Here is a 19,050-nt window from a genome sequence, read left to right on the forward strand (position 1 = left end):
ATTTTGCCTGATATTCCGTCCTACTGCGCCACTGACACTTAAAAGAGAGAAAATGCTACCAATTTTTGAGTACAGACAACAACATTTATTGCAAACTAATATTCATTTTTATACTTTCACGCATAGTGTATCCTGGTTGGATTTTTGTCAACGACGCATGATAGAATTATCTGGGAAGAGGGAGCTCCACTGTGAAAATGCCTCCATCAGAATGGCCTGCAGACAGTCTATAGGGCATTTCCTTGACTGATGACAGGTGTGGAAGGATCGAGTCTACTGTGGGTGGTGTCATCTCTGGGCAAGGGGTCCTAGACGGTATAAGAAAGCAGACTGGGCAGTAGCAGCGTTCATGCAGTCTGTTTCAGTTCCTGCCTGCAGGTCCCTGACCTGACTGATTCTCTTGCCTCGACTCCCCTCATTGACTGGCTGTGAGCTGTAAAGTGAAATAAACCCTTTCCTCCTTGAGCTGCCTTGGTTGTGGTGCTCATCATAGCAATGGACACTTAACCAGGACTTACAGAAATCTACTACATAGTAGATTGTTGAGAAAACTAAGCCACTACTGATAATTTTAAAGGAGAATGAATGACCTATACTGTAATCGAAGAAAATAATCTTTAAATTGCTACAAACAGGCCTACAGACTTTTTTTTTATGAACAAAGAAAATGTCGACACTTCTTTTAAAGATGGAAATAGCAAGTTCTCAAGAGAAGAACCTTTGTTATTTACTTCATCGCCAACAATAATTCCTATGTAGTGTTGAACATGAATGTTATCCACAAAAATACAGAGATGTAAGAGCCTATCAATATCTTGCAAACAATTTTAATTACACAAGATATATTGGGTTTCCTACATGCTCAGTTCAACACTTAGTATGCCACAATAGAAATAAAATCAATTTCAGTTTTCTGTGCTATGGAATCATAAAGGAGAGAATACACAAAGTTATGCCATACAGTACTCTGCATTATTTAATGCCTGTCAGTGGCCATGGTGCTAAGAGGGAAAGGCATTCATGTCTAATCTAGCGGTCTTTTTGTTTTGTTTTGTTTTCAAGACAGGTTTCTTTGTAGTCTTGGAACTTGCTCTTGAACTCAGAGATTTGCTTGCCTCTGCCTCCCGAGTGCTGGGACTAAAGGTGTCTGCCACCACACCTGGCTTAGGCTTATCACAGCAGACATTTGCAATGGCATATACATACACAAGGGGTTAGAAGAGTTTTGTATCGCTATGGAATGGCAAAAAAATAACCTCAAACAAACAATCTATGCTCCTAGTAAAATTGTCTTGGCTTTCTACAGTGTGCTGAAAAACAATCTTTCACTTATTTATTAAATGAAATAATGAAACATCTTTCCTAAAAGATAGTTACTTAAACACCTAAGAGATACTGTTAATTATGATCCAACAAGACCCAAAGGAAGCAAAACCATTCTTTCCAGATACCTTAGAAGAAAAAAAATACATAATAGAAACATAGATGCAGAAGATGGACACTAATCAATTTTTAAATTTTCAGATACCAAATACAGAATACTAAGTGGTTTTTGTTTGCATTTTTAGCAGTTACCAAATGCAAAGTCACTTAGCATAGTACTCACCCTTCACTTAAGTTCCCATGGAAGCACAAATACACAAAGGAGAAATGAGTTAACTATTACACCTTGTTCTTTCTTAAAAACCGATCAAGAAAAGACTGATTAAAATGTGTTTTCAGCCAATTACTGAAAGGAATCTGGCAAGCATAAAGTGATTTTAAAGAAGCAAGAAAAGTCATTCTAAGCTGAATGAGTTTGGCTATGGACTACATATAGAGTTTAGTTCCTATTTCTAAAAATGCCTACGGGTAAATTTTCCTCAGATTGGCCATACAGGGGCAAGCTCAGCGTCAAAGGCTGGCTTAAGAGGCTGTAGTTGGGGAAAAGGCTCTGGTGAAGGCTGCACTGGACATTTCAATAAGAAACATAGCGAGGTCGGCAGTGCCTGCCTGAGAGAGCAAAGGCTTGAGAAGCAGCTTGCAGTACACATACGGCACTCAACAGGGACAGACAGACTGAGGGAACATGCATAGGCAAGGGCCTTGAGTTACTGAAGCAGGGACATTTCTCAACTCTCTGCGTTTGTCTAAGTCCCAGTCAACTCATCTGGCTTCCCAACCATCCCAACAGAGAGTGGCCCAGTGTAGTGTAATGTGTTGGTCTCACACCAACATCTGGTCAACCACAGCTACATTGAACAACAGCCTGGCCTAAAAACAACCAGAGAGGTCTTGTCATCCATCACTGAGGCTGTGTGGACAAATATGCCCCAAAAACTTCTCTACTGAAAAGTTAAAACTATACCAGACACTATTTATAAAACCTTATTAAACTAATTTGGGGGGAAAACACAGCTGATGAAATAATTGGCAAAAAATGTGACATCAAGACATAAGCCTAAGCTCCGAGAGGATGCCCAGGGAGGGATCACAGAAGAGTTAAATTTTTCACAGCTCTGTCATTGGCAAAAATAAAAACACACAGACAACCCAAAATCTATGGCCAGCCGTTAGCCCTGCAACAACTAACTCCTGAGCTATCAGATGAGCTAAGTGAACTCCACCTGAAGTTAGGACCACTAATGACAGACTGCAAGCTAACTGTGGAACAGAGCCTGCTTTCATTGTTCACATAATAAAGTGTAAAACAGTCCCTGGCATCTAGAACCAAAATTCTCTTGGAATTACCCATGTGGCTAAAAAGCCACAATACAGGGAAGCTCATGACTAAGGAAGGAAGGCTTCATATATAGGTGGGGTTGCAGAGGGTCTTCCCAGGAGTCACAGGATCTACACCAGGAGCCAGACAGGTCCAAGGCTGAAGAAATACAGTGGGAACAAGGGATGAAGGCTGGAAAGGAGCAGGCCTTGTGTACAGACAAGTCTGATGTCCGTTACAGAGGTGGGGAAGAAAGGAACCCAGGCATTATTTTGTACACAATGAAGAAGACAGCCAAAAACTAAGTACCTAAGCAGGAAGTCCTCAGAACCAGCAAAACTGTATGAATCATTGCCTGCCTGCTGCTCCCGGTGTACCTGATGCTCAAGGAAGCGTGGCTTTGAAAACCACACTCAAAGGCTTCTCTTTTCTCATACTGCAGTTGGGAATATCTCAGTACTCATGGACGCTTGTGAAATTCTGCTTGTTTTAGTCACAGCCAACCACAACAGCCTTAAGTTTTCAAGAGTGACTTCGAAGGGCAGGTCCAGTCAACCTGCTGTGAGCCACTGATTACTGGGCTGCATCAGTGCAGACAGGCTGAGGTCAGGTGTCACCTGATAGAAGAGGATGGGTAGGGTGCCCGAGGGAACCCTGGAGACTGGCAGCTAAGTACACCCTGAAGCTGCACTGGAGGAGGTGTCCCCCTGAGAACTCTCATTCTCATAAAGAACCACTTGGTGTTTTTCATCTTATTTACGATATACAAGCAATGCGTACTTGTTTCCAGGTTTCTTTCCTTCTAAGGTATTTAGATGCTGTTCAAGGGTCTCCATAAGACTGCTGGGAGCCTACAATAAGAAATAAAAATAAATGTCTGTTGTTCTCTTTCAAAGCAAGCACACTTTAACATCACTGTAACCCTGTATAGTGGAGGCCTATGTAAGCATCCTCACATCTGTGTGAGATGATTTCATCCCAGGTCCTTTGATATTTAGGTATTTAAATTCTGTGGTATCTCAGATTGGTCCACCTTAAATAGACTTACCTCCACTGCATACTCAATGACATTACAACAGGGTTTCAGTGAAGGGTGTTTACTGTACTGGATGGGTGTTTACTGTTACTGCTTAGGTGGACTAAGATCGAGCTCACTACCACTTCACACAGAACCATAGAGAAAAGGCACTTATTTACACCCAAATCCAAAACATACATGCCCAAATATAAATTTATAGAAATTTGAATATACATTAAAATTCATTTATGCATGCCTGGTTAAAATATGAAGGAATTTGATTACCACATTTTTAAAAGAGGGTTAAAGTGACAAAAAGAATATAACTTTAATACAGAGTGGCAATTAAGAGTTTCTAATTATTTAGAAATTGAATATACTTTTTCTTTTAGTGCAAACTAGACCTCAACAGTATAGACATTCATTAAAAAGCAGTATGATAAAATACCTGCTTACAGCTATTGGTACAACCTGATGCTTGTTTTTCAAAAGGAAATTAAATTTGAAGGAATTTGCACTAACCATGTTAACTGCTAAAGCACAAAAAAGTTGACAAGAAATTCACATAATTCTATATTCTAATATACTTAATAACTAAATATACTTTATATATTTATTAATATAATATATTATATTAATATATTAATATATAATATAATATATTAATGCATTATAATATATAATATATTAATATATAATATATATTAAGTATATACTAATATACTTAATAACTAAATAAGATTCTTTTTAAAATTTTTTAATTTTCAAGGTTCAGGCATTTAATATTAATTTTAATTTTTATAGTAAACTCAATTTTTAACATTTATGTGATTATTATATATGTAATTATATGATTATAAATGCAAATTATGTGTAAAATCATAACTATATATAAAAGTATGTAAATAAACATATTGACTTGATTCAAGTTACAAAAGTGGGATGGAAATGGATGTCCATATCAGCATTGTCAAACAGACTTAGACTTCAGAGTGAAAAGCTGTCAAGGAATCTAGAAGGTTATAAGATGATGCAAGATGGAATTTCAAAGACAGTTCAGGTGAAGACAGATTTATTCAACAACATCCAGCAAAGTCCAGAGAATAAATAATTTTGTAAGTTTCAAAAAAAAATGAATTTTTAACATGATTAATGGAAATTATCTTCTATACATTAGATTATATATTATAAGGAAATGCTCATTAAATAAATATGCACTGGAGCTTTAAGCAGAAAATATAACTGAGCTAAACCTTCTTAAGATAAATCTCTATCTGGTAACTTCACATTCTTTTCAACTATTGATGTTAATGATGACAATGAAGACAGACCAAAGCAGCCTAAGAACAAACTCCATTTTTCTTTATTCCCATATAAATTACGTTGGGAAACAAGTATCAAGTCACGGAATCTCTCTTTATTATAAGACCCGTGTCCTCTGCATGTGAAATGAAATGTAAACACAGTATGATTCTTTTGCTAAGTGCAAATTAAGAAGTTTATACAAGAAAAGCAAACACTATTAATTTAAAATGCAGAACAAAATACTGCTAGCAAAGACTCCACAGGACCCACAGTCTCTGGCCTGTTAGTACTAAGATTAAAACAAAACATCAGAAAGACAGATTATAACTTCATTCTCCCCAGGAAATGTCTGTTCCTCAACCCCTCTTTTTGGAGACAGGATCTTACTATGGAGCCTGGCTGGCCTCGAACTCAGAGAGATTTCCCTTCCTCTGCCTCTGGAGTACTTGGACTGCAGGTGTGTGCCACCAGGTCTGGTGGGAAATTTTTTTAATAACTGAAAAAACTAAATGCTGAAGCAGAGATCACAACAGCTGTAAAGCAGACGTGTCAGGATGATGCCCAAGCCGACTTGCTCCAGGGAGTTACTCTACATATAATTAAGTTTGAGCCTTTTATCCTAGGGATTTTCAAAGTGCCTTAACGTTTATATTTCTCATAAGGACATGTGATCCAAGAGAAGTTCTTCTTTGGAAAAAAAAAAGTCCCTTGATAGGAATGTCCAGGAGTACATGATGCATGCCCTTTTCACAGCTGGTGGAGTAAATCAACTCCTCACACAGTAGGCACCGCATAAAGATGGCCGCCTCTGGGAGGGCGGGTCGCGCCCTGAACCTCAAATTAGGCAAACTTTCAGAATGCCTCTGCCACAGTAACAGAAACTTAAGGGAACACTGAGAGTCGGTAGCATCTTTACTCTCTCATTTCAGAAAAATGGCCGCGTGAATAGGTCAAAGAACAGGAATTGGCTTGTGGCAGCTGACAGGTAACAGCAAATGTGTCACAGCATCACCAATGTCGTAATTTAAAATGAGAAGTCAGGGCCGCGAGGGGTGCGCCCACCCACTGTGACGGTGGGGCCCATCTAATGGGAGCTCACCAAGGCCAGCTCGACTGGGTCTGATGGAACATGTGATCAAACCGGACTCTCTGAACGTGGCTTACGTGGAGGGCTGACTGAGAAGCCAAGGACAATGGCACTGGGTTTTGATTCTACTCCATGTACTGGCTTTGTGGGAACCTAGTCTGTTTGGATGCTCACCTTCCTAGACCTGGATGGAGGGGGGAGGACCTTAGACTTCCCACAGGGCAGGGAACCCTGACTGCTCCTTGGACTGGAGAGGGAGAGGGAGGGGGAGGGGAGGGAAATGGGAGGAGGGGAGGAGGTGAAAATTTGTAATAAATAATAATAATAATAATAATAATAATAATAATAATAATAATAAATGAGATTTCTCTTTGACAGCAGTTTTCAGGTCAACCAAAACCCTAAGAGTTTCTTCATACATGGAGTTTAAAATTTGGGCACATACTCCAAAGAGAAAATGCTATTGTAAGAATTATTTGGTTGAAATAAATTCATTCAACATAATATGAATCATAAATAGATTCATCTGGGCATCTGCCGTGATGCCCAGAGTTTAAAAAAACCATCCATCTGCCATTTATATTCTTTAGGTAATAAAACATGAAAATCATGTTTAAAAATACATAAAGGTAATTCAAATCTGGATTAGATCTCAGACACCATTTTAAGTGCTGAGGAGAAATATTCCAGTTGGGAGATCATACTCTCTTCTTCCTCAAAGCACTACTGTAAATGTCTTTTGGAAATGTAACCGATTGTCACGAATCACCTAAATGTGTTGATGCTATATGCACACTGGTGTTTACTGTTCACCACTAAAGTGGACAGTATGTGTTAAGTCCCTTTGCTCCCCCTTTTTGAGAAGTTTTAATTCCCTTTTATTCTAAGTTCAAAAGGAAGTCAGCTCACCATCATTTCTTCAACTTAATTCCTATTTACTTTGCAAAGGAAAAATTGGTTTTTCTCTAATAGAGTCTCACTGGGTACATCAACCTCATGCCCTGCAGTAGACAACCAACACAAAATGACCCCAGTGGTTATTTTTGTAGACTTTTTGTCTTATATTGCTTTGCTTGGGCATTTTTTGTTTTGTTTTACTGGCCTTTTGCTTATTTATTGTGGCTTCCAATTTTGTTTTTGCATTTTTGGTTTTTTTAAATTTGGTGTGTGCATGTGTTTGTGTTTTTTCTTTATTCTGGTTTGTTTGCCTGCCTGTTTTCTAAAAATACAGAGAGAAAGAAGATATGGATTTGGGTGGATGAGGAGGGCAGACATATCTAGGAGTTAGGGGAGGGGAAACTGATAAGAAATATTGTATAAAAATTAATTTCAATTTAAAAAATAAAAGTAAATAATTCATGTCGAGTGAGTTTATTCATGAGTGCAGCACACACAGAGGTCAGAAGAGGGTGCTGGATCCCTTGGGGTTGGAGTTACAGGCCCTGTGAGCCACTTGACTCAGGTCTGGGAAACAACCTGGGTCCTCTGCAAGAGTAGCAGGCACTTTAACCCAGGCCACCCCTCAGTCCCTATATAATTCTTTCCAGAAAGATATTTTTGTTCACTTTGTGGCTAGATGAAGTAGCTCTAGAAGCTATGAAGGAGCCTGGCAGTGATCAGACCTTCATTTAAAAGGAGCTAATGGAGTCACACCACCTTGTACTGCAGATTCATCTCTAGATTAATCCTGATTTAACACTCTCTACAGGTTTTCACTTCAGAAAGTCTCATATTTCAGCTTGAACCTGTCTGTACTGTTGGGGGACTGGGAGGTCCTAAATCTGTAGCTCAGTGTGAGATCCCCCTTAGCCTGCAGAAGGGGCTCTAAAAGATAATTTATGGAGATGTATATGTGATTTACAATCACCAGGAAAACACAATCAACCTACTAATTAAGAAATTCCAGAAGCATGCAGCACTCTCCTATTTAAATTTAAATGTGTAGAGAGTTCATCTAGCGGAGTTTTTAATGAGGTGGTAATTTATACTGGCATCTATGCTGCTTTAGCACACAAGGAAAACAGGACAGAACATTCTGGAATCTAATGACTCTATTATAGGCTCAGGAGAGGAGTCAAGTTGGCTTTCCAAGTTCTGACACATATACTGTACAACTTTAAATGTATCTACAGACTTCTTGAGCAATTACATAAGTTGCAATGAATACTATGGTATCATTAAAAATAAAACCCAAGGATGTGCCCCTTCTTTCAATGATCTGCTATCATTTTCAAAATTGGAAACCAACAGAGGTATTTATATAGTCCCTTGGCTCTCTCATAGTGTCTAGACTGCCCAAAAGGAGACAGCGAGGACCTGTTCTTACCTGTCAGGCTCCCCTGAACTAAATAGCTAGTTTGTATTTATCCCACAGTGAGGATTATGTATAGTGTAAAAGAAAACTTGCCATTTCTAAAAACTCATCATTGAACTAAACATGTAATGCCCATCTTTTATAACATGTATTATTTATCTGGAATAGCTAGGAAAAAATGCAATGTAGTTTTTTGCTATAGATAAAAAAAACGAAAGCATCAATTTTCTTATGATGTTACAAAGTAAATCTACTTCAACAAAAATATTCTTAAAATAATAATTCATGCATATTTAATATTTACCCATGCTCAAAGATATAAGTACCTTATTCAGGTATACACTTCAGCAGGTAACACTAAAGGAGTAGAACTTTTTAAAAATATTTCATCTGTGCATGGGTTCTGTCTCCCCTAAACTAAAGAATATACCGCCATCATGTTCTGAATTATTCTATGAGCTTAATTTGTAAGAATTATTGATATTTTATATTTTAGTAATATAAAAAGAGAAAGCCTTCATCTTCAACTTTCCTCATTTTTAGTAAAAGTAGTATTTACATATTATTTTAAATATGCAAATATTTATAAAGATGGCAAATTAATAATAGACAATGTGATATTATTTAAAAGTGGGGAACAGGACTAGAGAGACGATTCAGCATTAAAAGCACTTGCTGATCTTGTAGAAGACCCTGATTCAGTTCCTAGTACCCACATGGTGACTCACAGTTGACTCTAGCTCCAATTTCAAGGCATCTGACCCCCTCTTCTGGCCTCTGTCGACTCCTACATGCATGTGGTGCACATGTGCAGGCTCCATGCATACACACAAGTAATTAAAATAACCTTTCAAACCAAGAGGGGGGTTTCATTCTTTTCTACTATAATGACTAAGTTTAAAGAGATACAACATTCACGTGACTAATGACCAGCGTGTGTTGTGAGATATTTGAGCAAACTGTGTAAAGATGTCTCACTGATTTACCTTGCCTGCCTAAGGCACCTGATTGGTTTAATAAAAAGCTGAACAGCCAATAGCTAGGCAGGAGTGTTTAAGGCGGGACTTCTGGGCAGAGAGAGGAACTTAGGATGAATGTAGGTGCCTGAGAGAGCTATCAGAGAGACACGAGGGGAGTCGGACATACAGAATGAAGGAGAAATGAAAAGTCACATAGCAGAATGTAGATTAATAGAAACAGGTTAATTCGAGTTATAAGAGCTGGTTGGTAACAAGCCTAAGCTAAAGCCAAGCTTTCATAATTAATCTGGGTGCTGGTGGTTATCCCCAAAAAGAACCCCCACAATACTGCTTCTAGTAAAAGGCACATGTGAGGCTGAAATTTACCATCACAGGGTGTTAGAACCATACCTACTCCTGTCAATTATCCTGAGGACCAATTTTTAACTTGGCATCTGTTCTCTCTGGGAGCCATGCACGTGACAGCTGACGTGGCTGGTGAGGAAGCCCAGACCTTACTGCCATTTTAAAACTGGGCCCAGAAGAAAATCACGTCTCTATTAGCACCACCGAGAGCATTTATACAGGAAGTCCTCGTCTTCATAGGGGCGCGAGGGGAAATGCAAAACCTGGACACCAGGGTTTCTCCCTCAGACTAGGTGCACGTGGAGAACAAGGACAGCAAAGAACGCTCACGTACTCTGATGGCCGGAAGTCACTTCTGAGACCCCAGCCCTGTCACAGACAGTCTCTGCTCTCATTGGTTCACGTCATGAAGCAATGAGCCCAACTAGGATGTTCAGTTGCCCTTAAAGAAGCGACAGCTAACAGGCAGGTAAATCTTCCTTTTCTCCCCAGAAATAATCAATAATTTGAAAAAATTAGTAAGGTTGAATAATTTCTGAGAAAACTGGTTTGCTTAAACTCAAAATCAATGAAATATTTACAAAGTATGCCCATTGTGGCAACCTATTAATTATCAATGTCTTGTCTACTGATAGGCCCTCTACACACTTACCTGCGTGAGATCGGGAATGTCACCTTTGTCTATACCAACTTGCTGTGGATTAAAAAAAAAACAAATAAAATTACTAATTGGGTTTTTATGACTTTTTTGGCATTTAATGTAAAATCAATCTTGGATTTGCTAAAACTACAGCCTATTCTTGGTGTAAATCAATTACTACTGTGAGTATCAAGCTTACTTTACGCATAGTTTCCCACTCAATAAGGTAATAAACTCATTGAAATAGTTAACTCTTAGTTATAACAAGTTTATAGGATTTTACTAGAATACAAAAATAAATGAAAACATCCTGAAGTGTAAATTTTAAATGTACCCTGTATGTTTCACAGAAGCCAAGAAATTATGAAACCATTCAAACAAAATTTAAATAATTCTGTCCAGGGAGTCCTTGGGGAATGGTTATTTTAGGTTATTTTATTTTAATCTTTTGCTCAGGGAGAAGCTTCTATCCTCTTTCACAGAGAGAATCACTTTGCCAGTTTCTTAGACAGTCTTCCAGAGCAGCAGTTCCCAACCTGTGGGTCGTGACCCCTCGGGGGGGGGGGGTCACATATCAGATATTTATACGTGATTAGTAAGTTTCAAAATTTCAGTTACGAAGTAGCTATGAAATAATTTATGGTTATGGGTGACCACGACATGAGGAACTGTATTAAAGGATCATAGCATTAAGAAGGTTGAAAACCACTTTTCTAGAGTTTATATAGAATCAAGGAAACTTGAAATATAAGTATTTCATTTTCCTCCACCAATAGCAGCATATAAGCGACACTAAGCTTAATTTTTCTTTTCACACAGCCCCAGACTCAACAGCCCAGGGAACTCGCACACAGTTAGAAAGGCCGTTCCAAAGCAGCAGCAGAGCTAAGCTTAGGATTTTACACTTTCCCTGTTGATCGTATTTTCATTCACGTATCCAACACACACACACACACACACACACACACACACACACACACGCACGCACGCACGCACGCGCGCACACACACGCACATACGCGCACACACACACGCACGCACGCACACGCACGCACGCACGCACGCACTCTGACTGGCTTTATACTCTCCTTAATGACTCATGTGTCCCCTTGCCTGCACTCTTTCCTTCTCTGTCATCTAATGTCACCTTCTCTTGGTCGCCCTTCGAAGTGTTACACTATACCCACACTTTGAACTGTTCATGTATTCATGCATGTATATGTAATGTAATACAGGCTGGATTCACACAGTCTCTTTTCTTTCTGAGTTCGGGTCACCTCACTTAATATTGTATTTTCCAAGTCTGCCCACCTTCCTACAATTTCATGATTTCATTTCCTCTGCACTTTTTTATTTTGTATTGGACTTAACTGTTCATTAAGCTTAGGGGCGTGTCCATGTTAGCATAGAGAATGTCCTGCTTTTCAAAAGCACTGCACAGAACTTCCTTGTCTTATAATTTACTTAATGGATCATTTATTAACTAATATTGGTTTCTTCTGATTCTTAGACTATAACTTTATAATTGATTTTATTTATAATTTACTTTGTAATTGTTTATTAATGAAATTGAGGCTCAAATAAATTAAGTAGGTTGAAGAGCCTAAGACATGGGGAGTTTTTTGTACTTGAAGCAATTCCTATAAGAAGGCTGGGGACTTTCGTGTATGCTGGACAGCTCAGTCATACTTTCTAAGCAGCTAATATGCATTCTTAGTTTATTGCTTAGCATCTGTGGTACCAGAAATCTAAGACAGGGCCTCACCCAAACCACACTGCACTCTATTGCTGAGGTACACTCAGCTGCAGTTACATTTTAAAATGATGTTATAAAAGCCTTCCTTAGACTCCTCAGGAAAATGGTTCTAACGACAGATTAGCCATCAAGTAAGAGCACATGCGATGTATGAGTGCTGCTTGGGACACACCTGAGATCTGTAATCTACTGAAAACTTTCTGTATTGACTGATTATAACCAAATCATTCTATACTATCTTCAGTGTACTCAAATGGTAAGAAACACTACTTAAACATAAAAGAAAACCAAATTATTATAGTTATCCCAATGAACTTCAGGTGCTTATTCTAGTTTTATAGAATTAGGGTCCATTCCATAAAAAGACTTATACATGTTCACAAAATATATTTATTATTCCATTATTTAGAGACAGACTCTTAGACTGACACCTTCTCTATGCGTCTCTTCTTCACTGGCATAAGTTTAACATGAGGCACAAAGGGACACAAACACAAACTTAGTAAACAACGAAAATCCGTGTCAGCAATTCTTTTCTCCTAAAGTTCTTGGGGCCCATTTTGTTTGCTGTTTTAGGAAGTATGTGCAGACACTGCACACTGTCCAGTGTCCTTTATGGAGGTCTGTGCACACACAACACACTGTCCAGTGTCCTTTAGGGAAGTATGTGCAGACAGTGCACACTGTCCAGTGTCCTTTATGGAGGTCTGTGCACACACAGCACACTGTCCACTGTCCTTTAGGGAGGTCTGTGCACACACAACACACTGTCCACTGTCCTTTATGGAGGTATGTGCACACACAACACACTGTCCAGTGTCTGCCTCCTCTAGAACAACAAGTGGGAAATGAAGCAATCTTCTGCTCAGAGTGCCTGGACATAAATGATCCTTTCAAAATTGAGCAATTTTTTACTAGATCATACTAATAATTGTGGCTAAAGGGGGGAAATCATAAAAATATAAACAACTAAGATCTGTGTATCAAGAAAATGCAGACAGTTTTATAATAATGACAGAATAATAATAATAAATAAGTAAGGCATGTCATGAATGTCCCATGTCCATAGTTTTATAGACTTCACTGTCGAACCTGGAGCCTCTCACACTGCATCGCAGGCTCTCTCTCTGAGTCAGTAGTCAACATGTGAGACAAAACCCACTGGCCATCCCACAGGGGGCTACGCTAGCACCACCACTTCCAGCACTAGCACAAGTTAAGTCCTCGATTTCACAAGGGAAAAAAAAAAAAAACCAAACAAACCAGAACTCCAGTTTACAGATAATCTCAGGAACACTGTGTTTTGAAGTTATGAGTAAATGTAATGCATATCCTTAAGAAACAATGTGTAATCTCCATAAAATTTATATTTTAGCATTTTCATTATGATTAAGTCATTGACAGGGTAAGGGAGATCAGGACTCATGATTTATACTTCATGAGCAATAGATAGATTTTTCTAAAGCCAAATGTAGGGTTCAAAATACAGCACTTTCTTACAATAAAACAACAGTAAAATGGTCATTAGGTGGAATGGGGGAACTGGGCCAACCTGTAGACCAGCAATGATCTCATAACCCATGAACATTTTGTTTGACTGCATCTGAGTGGGAGGCAGGAGTGCAGAACACTGCTCTGACTGACAGGTGGGGGAGGGGGACTCTAAGCTGACCTCTCATCCTCATATATTCTGGACACGTGTTCGATGTCTTATCCACCCAGACATTATGCTGCACACTAGTTCCGACTACCTTAGCAACAAAGTCTGGACCACTTACCTCTGCGACCTTGAGAAATTCGGACACTCGTGTCATTCTAGTTAGAAATCGTTTGTAAATTTCTAGCGCATCTTTACATTGTCCTTTCTTCATCTCAAAAAACTTTTCTACAAGAGACAAGTGATAAGCAATTTGAAAAGAGCATCCTGTTTTACTCTTAAGCATTCATTCCTTAAAGCCTAAGGCCTGAATCAAAGCACAGGCAGGTACACGTTAAAATCAGACTGAAAGAGAGAAGCAGAGTGGCTGAAGAAAGGCGTACCGGCCATCATCTGTCTCCCACAAAGCAATTTCAGCAACAAAGGAACTGAGTCAGGAGCATAGAGGAAGCAGCACAACAGGTTAATTCATGATCCTCATGTTTCTGGATTTGTTTGAAAACCATTCCTAATGATAACCTCAACTCAAAGCTATGGCTGCACCCCACAGCACCCTTATTTTTTTGTTTCTCTCCTCTCTTCTATCTCTCTTACCCACACTCTCTCTTGGATGCTGGAGCCTGAAGGTATGCCAGGAGAGAGCTCTAGACTGGCTCACATCCCAGTCTTAGGGTTATTATTTTCTTACTTGCTCACATAAAGCAATAATCAATACATTATATATCAATAATTTATTAAATCTTCCAGAACTGAAGAATTCTTTATAATTCTACTCATGTCAGTTGATGCTTAGACTTAGGTCACACATTATTTCTGCCAAATGAATAATAAATAAATAAATAAATAAATAATATATAAAACACACTGTATTTTTGAATTATAAAGTGGGAGACTCTTACAAAGTCATCTGGCTCACCACACCTTTCAGGACTTTCTGCTTTGTGAGCCTAATCTTTTTCTCAACTTTACTGGCAGACAGCAATCACCTTGTTATTCTCTTTTGGTGTTACCCACCCTCCAGTCTAGAACTCAGTCATTCGGGTTCTTTGTTTTGATTACAGTATGGCAATGTCTTTTTTAGATATGCTTAAAGGAAAACCATTACTTTCTCAGAGCCTTTGCCAGCCATTCACCATTTCATTCTGGCCATAATTATCAGTGGACACCGCGAATGGCAATGCAGTAAGCAGCCTTCTACAGTAGATATGAGCAACAGTTAGCCTGACAGTTGCTTCACAAGTGTGTCACTTTAAATCCGTATATGGCTGAAGTCACGCTGCTTCTCTATTCTCTCACATGAGAATTCTTCATGCCATTCAGCTTGTAATTTGACTACCCCCAAAGTATTTTTAGTTTTCTTAAGAAAAGTCTGAAAAATATAATTAGGTGCAGAACTAATTACCTGGGATAAACTACTCATTACCTTTTGGTGGTTGCCTTCAGTAATTTTACTTTTAACACAGACCTTAAATATAGTGCATTTAAGTCAAGCCAAAGGCTCAAGGAAACAAAGATTGCTTTCTTCATGCCATGAATTGGCAAGATCAGTCCTATCTTATTTATTTATTTTTTATTATTATTTTAGAAAGGCCAGCCGGCAAGCTGACCACACTCTTGTCAATGGTCCCCACCCATGCTGATGGTCATGTAAACAAGCCTGGTCAAACCCAGTAGATCATAAAAAAGAGACATGAAACTTATTAAAAAGAAGAAGGGATCTATGGGGGTATTATGAAATCATCAAGAATAAACTAAAAATGTTCAGAGGTCAAATCTGAACATCATTTCTTATCTATCCTAGCCTGTTTTCTAATGCTACTGAGAGCATCATGCTGTTACAATGGGAGAAACTTTTGTACTGTAAAAAATGGAAAATTGGGATTTATTCTGAAAATTATACTTCTTTCTGTATTCTCTTTACTCCAGGCCATTTTGTTCAAATTTCTTAAATCACTTCTCTTTATTGTCATCTAACTTATTTCTTCCTATCTGATCTTCAGAAGCTCCATGAGAAAAGAAGTCCAATTGAGAAATATCAATTTTCCCTTTGAATTAATACATCAACAGTGAAGCAATTTTATTTATCTCTTGCATTTTTCTGGTTTTTTTCTCTTGGTAAGTAGGGATTCAATAACAAAAGGCCTTCAATCACCCTCTCTCCAGGCTATAATCCATAGCCGTTTCTCTAATAGTGTACTAGTAATGACACAAAAAGGCCACACAGAGTGTTCTACTGCTGGAGCAAATCTACGAGGCTTCTCCATCCCCTGGAGTCACAGGAAGGGTCCAGAGAAAATCCCGTGTCTTTGGAAGGAACCTTTTTCCTTTCCCCACTAAAGATAACATGTTTTTCGGTATCCGAGATGGTCAAAGTTGACAGCTGCAAAACTGTGATACCATGCTTCAGCGTCGGCTTTGGGATAGATTCCCACCTAGACTATTACTAGGCCCTTAGTCAGTAAGAAAGACATCTCAGAGTTCCACTGAGATAATCAGTTTCAAGTTTTGTAGCGCCTGTCCCAGCTAGTTCTTATGTCAAGATGACACTAACCACAGTCATCTGAGAGGAGGGAACCTTCCTTAAGAAAATACCTCCATAAAATCAATCTGTATACAATTAGGCTGTAGGCAAGCCTGTAGGGCATTTTCTTAATTAGTGATTGATGTGGGAGGGCTCAGTCCATTATGGGTGGGACCACCTGTGGGTAGGCGGTTCTGGGGTCTGTAAGGAAGCAGGCTGAACAAGACACAGTGTATCAAACCAGTAAGAGGATCTCCTCCATTGCATCTGCCTCAATCAGCTCCCGTCTCCTATTTGAGTTCCTGCCCTGACTGCCTTTAAGGATGAGCAGTAATATGACTGTTAGGGAAATAAACCTTTTCCTCCCCAACCTGCTTTTGGTCATGGTGTTTCATCAGAGCATTGGAAACCTGGACTAAGAAAGCATCCAAACTGTTTCCAATTTACACACAAAGTATGGTCATGAAGTCTTTGATTTCAACCAATACACATTTTCCTAAGGATGACTCTTATAAGCAAAACACATACTTGCCTCAAAGCAATCAGGATCCCTGTTTTGTGTGCCTATCTGCTAGTTAGACTGTTACTGGAACAGCAGCAGTTCTGGCCATGCTGATGAAGGCCACACAGCAGAACAAAGGGGATGCTTGGGCCACTTCCCCAAAGTCCTTAATACAAAACAGTTCAATGGTCCTGAAACCTTTTCCTCTCCCAATTTAGCCAGTAAGCTAGTGTTATCAAATTAAAAATTAAAATGACTCAAATAAGCTATTATTTTAACCTAAACAGAAATTGCCTTCTTGATACCATCTATGTGTGAAATCAATACACAGTAAAGTAAAACAGCAGCTGTCAGGGCAACAGTGGGAGGAATTACACGGCTGAAATTGTCTGATGGCTAAGTGAACTGCAGGTATCAAATCCATTGCTCTTGATGAAGAAGTAAGAATAAGGCTAAGTAAGGGAGGATAAGAAAGAACCAATAAGATGCCACTCCTGACAGGCTGCAGAGCCCAGGAAGATGACAATAAAGGGAACTGGGGTTGCAGGTTGAAAAGATGGATGGCTGAAAGAGAAAAGAGAATTAGGAGCAAAGAGCTGAGGAGTTCAGTTTCATTGACCGTGCAGGGTCCGGGAAGAAACCAGCGTCTGGATTTACGAAGCTAAACACAGTAACAACTGCAACTGACATTCACAGGAACAGTCAGAATAGACAGAATCCATTTGTGGTTCATAAGCCCTAGGAAAAAGCTCACATCTGTGAGTAAAAGTGACCTGTAAGAAATTAATAGGAAAATCTGTAAATCTGCTTTAACAATAACATCTCTCACCTGAAACTAAAGTTTATTTGGTTTTGAACTTTATATTTAGGGCAAGAATCTGTCCCCAAAGAAGGCAAACATCTCCCCGTCCTCCCAGAGCGATGTGCTTGATGTGACCGGCTCCACCCACCAGACTCTGCTCTGCACACCAACTGAGCTAGAACATAACCCTGAGGCAGGTGCTGTCTTCCCTGCCTTTCTGCAGCTCCCCAGTCTACCGCTTCTGTCTGTCAGAAGCCCAAGCAGCTGGATTACCGCCTGCAGCATCCTGCTACCCACTGCCCAGCTTCCTGGATTTAGAGAAGTGATGATTAAAGCAACCGTCATGTGACCTTTAATCCTGGATTACAGCTTCAAGTGTCTGCTTCCCAGTTTCCCAGTGCTGTGAAGAAGCTTGGGGTGGTTGGGGCGGGGTAGCAGCTTCTTGTCTTGTTTGTAAAGTAACCTGAACAGGAGGCCTCAGAGAAGCAGATCCTGTAAACATGGCTCTTAATACTAGCCGTTCCTCCAGGAGACAGAGCCCAGAGCCCATGTCTGGAGGCTTCCATTAATTATAGAAGCTCCCAACCTATATAAATTCCTCTCTAGATAGAAAATGTAAAGCAGTGTCTGCTTTCTTTTTCTATTTTTGTTTTGCATTGAAGTCACAGTATTTGGTACCCGAAGAGATGTCAAGAAGTAGACTCCTATTAAACTGTCACATGGCCAGTTAGGGATCAGGTTTACAAGCAGGCTAGAATTGCAGGTGATGACCATCTCTGCCCACAGAAGGCTGGGATCCTTATAGACGGTGTTAAGCTTCCTGTGTTCTTCTAGAATGAAGCTTATCAAGCCATAGACTAGTCCATCACAGTGGGAGCAAGGCTAATAAGACGACAAAGTGACTACTCTCACTTCCATTAAGGAGTTTAAGAAAGAGAAGGAAAACACAAGACTTGATGTTGGGCTTAAGACCAGGTCAAACTGTGGTACTACTCCAAGACAGCCCCGCGTCAGTTGAGGCTTCCTGGGAAAATAAGGTTTTCCTCATAGACAGTCCCTTTGTTTCCACAGCCCTCCCTTGCCAGGTGCTTTATGACCCAAAATGTGATTTAGAATCCAGTAATTCTAGTTGATTAAGGGTAAGATACTAAGGTCTAAGGAAGGTTAAGACCAGCCTGTTCAGACAGGAAGAAAATATTCCAGCTGGTGGGAGGGCGGTGTCATTTTGCTTGAACCTCCCAAGCCCTCTTCCCAGCTGTCTTGCTGCAGAGACGCCACGACTTCCCAGAGAAGACAGGGAGGCTGTACGCAGAAGTTCCTCACCTATGCTGGAGTTAAGCGACTCACACAGTTAGTCAGGCTGACTTCCAGCTCTGGCACCCTATGGCTGCAAGGGGAAGATCATTCTAGGCTAGAGATTTCC

The 19,050-nt window shown here is 39.6% G+C and overlaps 1 protein-coding gene across 1 annotated transcript in view; it reads right to left on the reverse strand.

Moving 5' to 3' along the window:
* The window catches only part of Snap91 (synaptosome associated protein 91), a 111,333-nt gene that overhangs the window by 42,470 nt on the left and 49,813 nt on the right, over positions 1-19,050 (reverse strand). The window contains exons 8-11 of the mRNA XM_038321598.1: positions 13,924-14,030; positions 10,403-10,444; positions 3,482-3,552; positions 1,607-1,612 (exon numbers count right to left, since the gene is read on the reverse strand). Coding sequence (XP_038177526.1) covers positions 1,607-1,612; positions 3,482-3,552; positions 10,403-10,444; positions 13,924-14,030 — 226 coding nt within the window. The remainder of the gene's footprint in view (positions 1-1,606; positions 1,613-3,481; positions 3,553-10,402; positions 10,445-13,923; positions 14,031-19,050) is intronic.

Source organism: Arvicola amphibius, chromosome 3, assembly GCF_903992535.2.
Source record: "Arvicola amphibius chromosome 3, mArvAmp1.2, whole genome shotgun sequence".
In the NCBI taxonomy this organism is placed as follows: domain Eukaryota; kingdom Metazoa; phylum Chordata; class Mammalia; order Rodentia; family Cricetidae; genus Arvicola; species Arvicola amphibius.